This window comes from Embiotoca jacksoni, unplaced genomic scaffold (assembly GCF_022577435.1).
Source record: "Embiotoca jacksoni isolate LCO1_2020_lvr unplaced genomic scaffold, fEmbJac1.0.p SCAF_17, whole genome shotgun sequence".
In the NCBI taxonomy this organism is placed as follows: Eukaryota; Metazoa; Chordata; class Actinopteri; family Embiotocidae; genus Embiotoca; species Embiotoca jacksoni.
The window spans coordinates 4,865,693-4,875,743 of NW_027185307.1; the positions used below are offsets into that span (position 1 = coordinate 4,865,693).

The 10,051-nt window shown below is 45.3% G+C and overlaps 1 protein-coding gene across 2 annotated transcripts; it reads right to left on the reverse strand.

Moving 5' to 3' along the window:
* Nucleotides 1-658: 658 nt before the first annotated feature.
* rab18a (RAB18A, member RAS oncogene family) lies at nt 659-10,021 on the reverse strand. 2 transcript variants are annotated; one of them, XM_069151322.1, is made up of 7 exons: nt 9,836-10,021; nt 7,962-8,017; nt 5,100-5,161; nt 4,707-4,779; nt 3,710-3,828; nt 3,187-3,253; nt 2,350-2,617 (listed from the first exon to the last, which is right to left on the reverse strand). In XM_069151322.1, the coding sequence occupies exons 1-7, from the start codon at nt 9,901-9,903 to the stop codon at nt 2,448-2,450; spliced, it is 615 nt and encodes a 204-aa protein (XP_069007423.1). In that variant the 5' UTR covers nt 9,904-10,021; the 3' UTR covers nt 2,350-2,447. The 2 variants fall into 2 exon arrangements, with proteins under 2 accessions (XP_069007422.1, XP_069007423.1); XM_069151321.1 differs by lacking the exon at nt 3,187-3,253 and having other exon boundaries at nt 659-2,617.
* Nucleotides 10,022-10,051: the final 30 nt, after the last annotated feature.

A 10,051-nucleotide genomic window follows, 5' to 3' on the forward strand; every position in this document is an offset into this window, starting at 1 on the left:
ATCCAGAAACTGCAAATTATTCTCAAAAACAGTGAATCTGTCAGCTCAGCTCGGGGAGTACTTGATGTTTTTCCAGGGTCGGCATGAGGAAGCAGCGGCGCTGCAGCTCAGCACATGGCCGGACCACATCAAGGCATTATCACGCTGTATGCCTCCGTTGTTGTTTGACCGAGACATATTTCCACACAGCTCCCCGGACTGCAGCAAGAGATGAGAGATATGCGAGGAGGGAAGAGTCTTCGGTCTCGCTGCCAACCCCCGAGCCTTTCATAATCGCCCAGGAATTAAGCACATCCCAGTTAAAGCACCGATAGAGTGAGTTATGGCTGCGGTGGTGTTTCCTGAGAAGTTGGCCAAAAAAGATGATTTAGGGAGATCACACGTCTGGGGTCTGAGGGTTCCTCGGACACTGTTTAAACACAAGTCTTTATTCTGAGGACACAGGAATGTGAAGGGCGCTGAGTGAAGAACCCATCACCTAACAGCGACATTTCCAACATGGCAGCTGTGACAGCAGAGTTATTGGTCATCTTTGCTGAAGACTCGGACATTAGAGCAATTCTACAAAGGCTTATTTGTCATTATTCAACGTGGCACTTTGAGTAATAGATGTCAGCAGCTGTGGTGGCTGCAAAAACTCAAGACATATTCACATCTCTTCACTTATAAAAGAAGTTTATTTAGTTTAATACATAGGGCGGTTTGTAGTGAAGTATGCATACATTCAGCTTTACAAGTCATACATACAGGAATTATCCCAACGAATTCCTAACATACACACAATTTACAAGGAATACATGTTTCAACGTCCTTCCAACACAAAAAAAAGACAGCTATACCAGTTTAATAAGTAAAAGCCTACTTCCTTTTGTTTTATTATACCATTCAATTTAAATGGTAACCTTAAATGTTTTATTTTCAGCTAAATATAAGTTAGTGTTTATAGTCAACAGCCTCCGAAGGTCATTCACTGGACAGACAAACACAAATAAAATGGCACGAAGATTTCCCATGCAATTAAAAAGATTAAAAAAAAAATAAAAAAAAAGAAATCCTGTGTGTGAGAAGACATGCTTGACTCCATGTCACTTTCAACATCCCTGTTTTAAGAGATAAAAACGTCAGGACTACATTTCCCAGAACACATACCAGCACTCGAATACTACAAACATGGTCAGAGGTCGGGGGTACAGTACATTTATAACTCTTTCTCAGATACTAACAGAGATGGGAGCGCTGTGAAATCCATTAGCAATGTGGAGCACACAGCTTTTTCTTTGATTTTCCAAATTCAGTGGAAACACCCTTATGACTCACTGCCCTGTTTAATATTGAACACTTTTCCTTTGTCTCTGTCAATATGAAAGACTGTAGTGGTGCTAGTGATATTACTGATATTATCTGTCTGAGTGAGCGAGTGCCAGTAGGTCGCACTCCATTAAAGCAACTCGTTACAAAAAAGGCGTGCAATTTTAAAAGGTTCCCTCTTCTTCGGTACCCAGTGGAAAGCTTGCTGGTGCCAGTCTCTTTGATTTACTCACTCTTCAAAACAGAGCAAAGTTTTGAAGTCCAAGTCAATAAAAGCAATAAAACGTCAATTGAAACACTTGGAAAGAAATGAGGCAGTTGTGTGGACAACAGAGACACACGATCCAGGCCAGCCTTTGACTGAGAGATGTGAGACGGAGTACAAGACAGATTGGCTTGATAAGCTTCTCCGTAAGCAGCATAAAATTCAAAGAGTCTGTGCTGGTGGGCTGGAGGGGGGGGCAGGGACAGGGGACAGGGGACAAGATGCAGCACAGGACAGAGCAGAGGAAAGACAAACACTGAGAGAAGTCGGCCCTGCAATGATACACATGTGCTTGCTAAGGCGAGGTGCCCCGAGGACAAAAAGCATGCTGGAGACAAAAAGAAACCTTGGTCAGATACAAGACTTTCCACTCGCATTATCACACTTGAGAGATTTAGCCACATGTCTGACAAACTTTGGCTTATGCTTTTGGACTCATTTGACGGCACGGCTGTAACCAAATCATACGAGTGTCACGAGAGCTTTGACCAAGGTCTCAAACTGCACAAAACTGGAACTCAAAACAAAACAGAGGAGAGAAACACTCACTCAAATTCCATTAAGAGGAAGGCTGAGCTGTATTTGCATTTTAACGCAGCGCAGTTATTAGAAAGTGTGCAAAAGTCGTGTCTGTGTGAACACAGAGTGTGTGTGTGTGTGTGTGTGTGTGTGTGTGTGTGTGTGTGTGTGTGTGTGTGTGTGTGTGTGGACGGTTAGTCGTTTCAGCCCGGCGGATGGGACAGTCGGACCCCCCTGCCTTGATGTCTGAGGACGGAGCTCACCTCAGGACAGCACACAGATGGAGGGGGGGCTGTGTGTGTGTGTCTGAGTGTGAGAGTGTGTGTGTGTGTGTGTGTGTGTGTGTGTGTGTTGTTTAGACGAGGGAGCAGTAGCCGCCACAGTTTCCCGGTCCTGCGTCTTCGTCGGTGAGCTGCACGGCTCGGCCGTGGCTCTCGCTCTGCCATAAACCGGGAGTCTGGATGATCTTCTCCACCAGCTCCTCGAACGCACACTGGACGCCGTCCTTCGTCTTTGCACTGGCCTCTGGTGGAGCAGAGAGTGGAGGGGAGAAAGAGGATACAACTATTAAAGTCTGCTCCTTGATGTAATCATCCGCTGGGCGTCGCGACGGAGCGCTGGAAAATGTCTCGACAATAACGGTCAACTCGAGACACTAATAGTGGACTTCAGGAGTCAACACCTACTGCCCAGCACGTTGTAACGGCCAGAAACATTTCAATAGCAGTAACCGCGGGATGGGGAAATAAATGTGATTCAGAAAAACCAAATCACAAATGATATTATGAGGAAATCGATTTCAACAGCCATGTTTAAAATAACAGTTCTACTCTCGTCAATAGAGAAGACTAAGAGTTCAAGTTGAAGTGCACGTCAACTCTTTGAAGTGCTGAATGTGAAAAATAAAAGCAGCGGGGAGAAAAGGAGAGCACACTGAAGATGATATATACGAAGCCCGTTTTATAAATAGAACTATGCGAGCATTCCTCTGCAAGTATGAAAGTTATTTCAAAAGCTGCTTCCCCTGTGTAACAGTCTGCTGTAACTCATGTGCCCAGCAGGTCTTTGTCGAGGAGGGAATCCTCCTGACTTACCTATAAAAAGCATGGAATGTTTCCTTGCAAACTTCAGGCCTTCGGCCCTGTCTAGCTCGTGGTTTTCCTAAAACAAAGGAGAGGTAATGGCTTATTTGAGGTCTGCCGGGCGGAGCTGTCAGCTACTGTGGTCGTCACAGGGCAGAGAGGAAAAGTGATTTTCACAGAGAAAGAACAGGACACAATAAATTCATAATGCTCCACTTAGTGGGCATTTTTTTTATCCCCACTGAGCGAGTCTGGTATCCTGGTGAAGAACCAGCTGCCAAAAATATGAGCGTGTCATTTAGTTCGGTAATTTGTCAACTGACAGCGAGCTGACTGTAAAAGACAATTCTTTTGGCAATGTATTTTAAATTTCTCGTACAGTGAAGTCGACTCCAAAAGCTGAAGCAAAGAAAAAAACAAAAAAAAAACCTCACTCTGGAGCCGAGTTAAAAACATCTTAATATGCTGCTGATCTCTCGTCAAACAGCCCTGAGCAGAAGCACAAACATTTTGTACACAACCTTTGGAAACTCACCTTATCAATCTTGTTTCCCACCAGCATCTTCACAAGGTCGTTCCTCGTACAGTACGTCTCCAGCTCGTTGAGCCAGTTGTCCAGCTTGGTAAAGGTTTCCCGTCGCGTGACATCATAGACTGGAAAAGCAGCACGACATGCTCAGAGATGACGGCGAACACACGCCGACACATTTTGTACATTTAGAAAACCGGCGGAACATAATGAGGTCCAAAAGATGGAAAGAGAGACGCTCTGGATTTGTCCTTCTCTGATGCAACGAAATGATTTTTTTTTTTTTTTTGCAAAATCTGAATAATTTTTCGGCGTATTCATCGCATGTCTCGCATTAATTAAAATTGCACATGCAGAACATAACAGAAGTGTTTTAAAAGAGACTTTGGATTTCATATCACATTTGTGGCTCCGCTATTAAAAAGCACGGCGCAAATGAAATGTTTACTGATTTAGTTCAACTTTGGACAAAAACAAAAGATAATACAACAAAATAAGATAAATTAGATAACTCATAAAATACAAACTGAGACATATGGCTGATTAACAGTTGGACTGAAGTTCATAATCCTGCTGATACAGCGAGGCGCCTTCTGTTTCTATAAATCATTAGTGTGGTCAAAAACCATGAGCTGCAGAGGAAGTCTGTTTTAGAGGTTTAACTTATTTCCTGTGTGTGTGTGTGTGTGTGTGTGTGTGTGTGTGTGTGTGTGTATACATGCTGTACATGCATGCCCATATGAGGAGTCAGACTTAAGGGTATAAACTAACTTCCAGAGAAAGAGAGAGTGTGTGTGTGTGTGTGTGTGTGTGTGTGTGTGTGTGTGTGTGTGTGACAGGATGAAAAACCATCACTTTCTTTACAACAGAGGTCTGACTGTAAAGTTAAGAGGGCGCACACACGCGCACGCACACACACGCACACACACACACACACACACACACACACACACACACACACACAAACACACAGGTGTGTGAGCGATGATGGTCCACATCTCACCCAGGATGACTCCCTGGGCTCCGCGGTAGTAACTCGGCGTCAGGGTTCTGAAGCGCTCTTGTCCTGCGGTGTCCTGCAACACAACAAACACGTTCAGAAATACCGGACACATCTGCGAGAAGACCGGCGGCTCAGACGGAAGGAAAAACGGGGCTGATGGGACATGAGGACTCAGACAGAGTCCTCATGTCCCATCAAGGAGCACACGGGCACAAAAGGGTGTTACATCAGCGCCATCTTCTGGCAGATATAGAGAACGGCCGGCACGCAGACAGACGAGCGAGACGGTCGATGTCTCTGCTCTGACTGACAGAGAAGAGCTGCGTGTTTGTTTACGTGCTTGTTATTGTTATTGACGTGTTGTAACGATCGCGGTGTAACTTGGCAACTCACCCATATTGCCAACTTTGCCTTGTTGCCATCCACAGAAATGGTCTTCACTTTGAAGTCGACACCTAGACAACGAGAAGCCAGTCAGTCACCCGAGCGGACACGATTACCTCATCCTGCTTCAGTCCCAGCATGATGACTCTCACAGGTCCCCACAATTACTGCCAACAATATTATATCATGGCGACAGACTATAATTATTGATGATGAATTGTCAAAACATACATACCACACAATGTCTCTGAACTTCTGGTAACCCAGGCTACTCAGACTGGCACTATGCCCACCCCGTGTCCTGCAGTTAAATTATGGTGTGACTTTGCATTCATTTCCACCACAAAAGGGACCGTGTGGTTTAATGTCCTAAACTGAAACCAATACAGGTCTGTATTTAAAATTTTTTTTTTTTTAAAAACACCACCTGCGAAATGGCTCAGAAAGCAACGCTTCACCCTGAGAAACCCTCTGCCAGGTCCCAAAGGGACGGACATCTACATGAAAATATCAATGTTGTCCCCCCTTCCCCTCCACGAGTAAATCTCCTCTCTTGCCTTTGTGCAGCGTCTCCATGTGCCGAGCGTGCGGCGTCTGGATGACATATCGGCCGCAGTTTTAGCATCCACTGACAGATTTATCAGGGAAATGTACACTTGTGATGGGCTTGTTTTTACATCTGGGACCGAGGAGGGGAGCTCGGGTTCAGAGCCAAACCAGAGGAGAGACGGAGGAGGAGAAAGGGGGACATGAAGACAGGCGGAGGATATATGAAGTACGGTATTGTGCACCACCGCACGCGCAACTATACGCTCCGTTCACACAGTCAATCACAACAACCAGCTCGTCCTCGAGTCCGGCGGCGTTGCTAGGAAACCCGCTGCCGGGACGCGCGCGTGGAGACGAGTTCACGCTAGACATTTCCCCCGAACTCGGAGCGGTCTCTCCCGCCCGGGGAACACGCAGCGGAGCATCTGTTGGTAACGTCCGGACACAACAAGGTGCCCGCTGCTGCTGGAAGTCCAGGCCGGCCTGATGTCTGCAAACCCACAAAGAGCTCCTCGCTGAGAGCGCACGGACGCAGCGAGGAGCGACGCGACGCGCCCGGCCAGACACCCACATCAGCAGGAGGGGAAGAAAAAAAACAAAAAAAAAGGGGGGCCCTGATTTGTCCCTTCAGCTTCTGCGATGAGCGTTAAAAAGAAGAGACAGGGTGCTAAAGCGATCAATACCAATTAGTACGACATCTGTCCCGCTCGTCTGTCGGCCGATTAGCTTCGGAAAAGACGGCGCGGCGATGAATTCTTCCCCGTTTGGTAGCTTCAGGCTGACATTCAGAGCGACTGTACGGAGAGAAGCTTCTGTCAGGAGGACAAACATCACCTCAGATGAACTGCTTCATGGGGTGACGGTGAAAATACTTGAAGTGAGATTGAATGATATCATATTAAAACTGAATCTTAAGACAAAGAACCGAGTCCAATAAAGACATCTGTTTGGCAAAGAGTCCCAGCTTGCCAAGTGAAACAGTAGCGATCCGCGCCGTGACCTTGACAAAACAAAGTGTTTTCACTGTTTCAGCTTCTCTTGGAGTCTTTGGGTTGTTTTAACAAAGACAGCATTGTGAGCTTCACAAAAATCACTTTACTTAGATTAAAAAAAAAAAAAAAGAGAAAGAATTCGACATCCAAATTCTTTAATAACATTATAAATCTTGAGCTGTTGAGGTCATTCAGGTAGTTACAGCCTTAATATACCTGAAATATATAACAGGATTTATACTATTAAGAAAAGTGATATCATTTGCAGATCCACCAGAATTTGGGGAAAACCTCGACTTGTAAACTAAAGTATCACAAAGTTCACCGTCGCACAGATGAGATGGACACCGTGGTCTGCAGCGGAGGGTTTCCACCCTCCTCGTCAAGTTCAAAATCAATCAAACGGCTTCGTGGATGAGCGGGTGTGAGGTATTGTGGTGACGGTTACTTTTAGTTTGCCAAGTGTTCATATTTTCGTTTAGCCGAACCTCCTAACAGACGGAAGCTCGGTGTGGCGACCTCAAGTTTGCCAAAATGAGAAGTCTGTTTGAAACTATTTACGGGAATATTGGGAATTCAATTAACACATGAAGCCAGTGTGGTCAGTGAGCTAAGAGAGGACTGAACACGCCTGCAGACTACTGATGAGGAAGAAGAGTGAGGAAGAGTCCTCTTCACTGGACAACAGTCGTGTATTGTTTCTAAAACTAACTCCAGACAAAGTGTTTGGCAGCACAAACATTTGGAAAGAGCTGATTAGTGGTGATGTGTTTATTCATGATGTGGTCAACACGTTCAAAATACTAACAGCTCTCAGAAACAAAGATGCAGTTAAACTCAGACTTTCTCAATCAAAACTGACCATCGTAGTCCATGTTTAGGTAGAAGTTGTGGTTAAAGGGTTGGATTGGATTATATAACATCATGTGTACAAACTAAACCACTAAATATACTGCGTGTTAAAATGCTTTTCATTGCAGGATGCCATATGTACCTACAATGATTCTAAATGTGTCCATTCTTGCATATGTGGATATCATAATTAACTAATGAGTTGATATGTTTGATATGAGTTGATATGTTTGATATGATCTGATCTGCTTCCTGCTGCACCACCGAGGGCGCCTCGGGAGCAAATCTGTTGCCGACAATTACTCAAGATCTTTTTGGTTACCAAACTTCTTTGGGTGATAGTTTACGACCACTAAAGTTTGTTGCTCATTTTGACTCTACTGACGACGGTCTCGCAATCACCGTCACGTTCTGGTTTACGAAGCCATGTCTGTTTTATTTGACTCTTCCTTTAAATGAGCTCACATGTGTTACTCACCTATTGTTGCTGATTGTTCCGGGTCAAATGTGTCATCTGTGAATCTTAAGAGGAGGCTGTTGACAGGAAGAAGGAAATAAGAAGATTAGGCCTCATTATGAATCACTGCTAAACTCAACAGAGTGGCTTTTTTTTTTTTTCTTCCAGTAAATCTATTCCTGAGCGGTGTGAGCAAGCTTTTGGTGTGAGGTCAGGTTTCCTGCTGGCTGGCTCACGCAGCTTGTCCTGCAGCACCAGACTTGTCTCATTCTGTATCTATATCTCTTTCTATTGATCACTTTGTCCTTCAATTGCATTACACATACAAGCTGCACATGATATCATAGTCGGGAGTCCAGGGTTCATTTCTTAACTATGACTAATCAAGTGAGAGAGCCTTAATCACAGCGCTGACGATATGCTTGCTCCTTTCTCCTGACCCAAGCATAATTCTCTTATTTTTCCTCACGGGGCATCAGGAGGGATGCCGGAGCACTGAGTGTTTCTTGTTTGAGGTCTGTGCGGCCGATGAGCCGCGCTTGCAGTAAAGCCAAGTTAGAAATCGGTCAATTGTTCAGGTAAAATGAAACGCGTGTATTTCCTGCCAAACAGCCATCTTTCTGATGATTTGAGGGCCTCCCACAGATTGCAGGGAAACAAATTCAATATCTCAATGGTATTTAGAAATTAGTCGAGTCATTGTACGTACTTGACGATACCAAAGCTGGCTCGCAATAATTCAAATAGTGACATTTGAAAATAATCGCAGTCCGAGTTTGTTTGTTGTTTTAAGCAAAAGCCTATTTAATAATAATACAAAATTGCTCTCTGGAAACAATGCGTTCGGCCTGAACGATGCAGCGGGCAGTACAGCAGGCCGCATGACCTTCTGTTCTCTGGAAGTAGAAGCAAACACAGGTCCGTTATGGTTTTGGCATAAAGTCAGTCCCTCTCTGTGCTCAGCCAACACACAGCTGAAAACTACCGGCACTACTGCAGGAAAAGTGAGACGGATAAAAGCTTTTTCACAAACTGAAATCGTGGACACATCTCAGATCAATAACTATGGACACGGGGCAAAGGCAGAAAACTGAAGACTTTTTTTTGTGTGGATAGTTCACAACCTTCTGGGATAAAACTTCCAAAGTTGGGGAATATTCCCTTTCACATCACGCAGAAGGTCTCGGTCTTGTAATTACTATTCACAAACCTCTCTACACTTTGCAGTTATTTTGAGAACCTGAGGCTTGGTCATCAGTTTTCACTGAAAGATGATTTGTTTTTTTTCTTGGCTCGACAGTTCACTTGACAAAAAGACTGAGAACAAAAGCTGAGTGCAGGTCACGATCTGTGTGCTCTGGTCCTGGGAGGCATCAAAACATGTGATGGGCGATGGTTCAGGCTTTCATGCAGTCTGGACCGCAGTTACAGAAACCTGCAAACCCGACCACGTCCTCCTCTGGCACACACACACACACACACACACACACACACACACACACACACTGTGGACTTACACACGGATGCTGCTCACAACATGATGTGACATCACAACATCACATCATCCCCCAACACAAACAGTGAGCGTCCCTCGAGACATGTTGTCCGAAACCAACTCGATCACACGTGAACGAAGATGACGTCACAAACAGCTCCTGTCGGCTAGCTACAGTTAGCCGAACAACCAGCACGCTGCGCGCCAGAGTTTTCGCTCATTTCGCCGATGCAGTTTGCCCCGTTGTGTGATGAAGGAGGAGACAAACCACCGCTGAATCATCTGCGTGATTTAAAGTCGCGGTGTTATCTTTATCCTCACATGACGCGGTTCGCTGCGAGGCTAACGCCAGCTAGCTGAGGTTAGCAATGAGCCGCGACTCCTCCAGGAGAAAACGTACCTGGACTTCCCGACACCGCTTTCTCCAATTATCAACAATTTCAGGGTCGTTAGTACGTCGTCCTCCATTTTCCCTTCACAGTGAGCCGCGCTGCTCTCGAAATATGGGATGTTAAAAAACGACGTTGAGTAACGCGCGCTGCTGTTTACAGCTCGCAGCACAGATAGTTTGACAGCGAGACGTCTTCCTCCAACCATATCCGGTGGGACTTGTTGG

What these genes read in the sequence shown, in the direction of transcription:
- rab18a (XM_069151321.1), bottom strand. Translation starts at nt 9,903, where the DNA reads ATGGAGGACGACGTACTAACGACCCTGAAATTGTTGATAATTGGAGAA. An exon ending in AGGCAAAGTTGGCAATATGG is followed by an intron (nt 4,780 to 5,099) that starts GTGAGTTGCCAA and finishes GTTGTGTTGCAG; the next exon opens with GACACCGCAGGACAAGAGCG. An exon ending in TGGGAAACAAGATTGATAAG is followed by an intron (nt 2,618 to 3,709) that starts GTGAGTTTCCAA and finishes CTGCTCCACCAG; the next exon opens with AGGCCAGTGCAAAGACGAAG.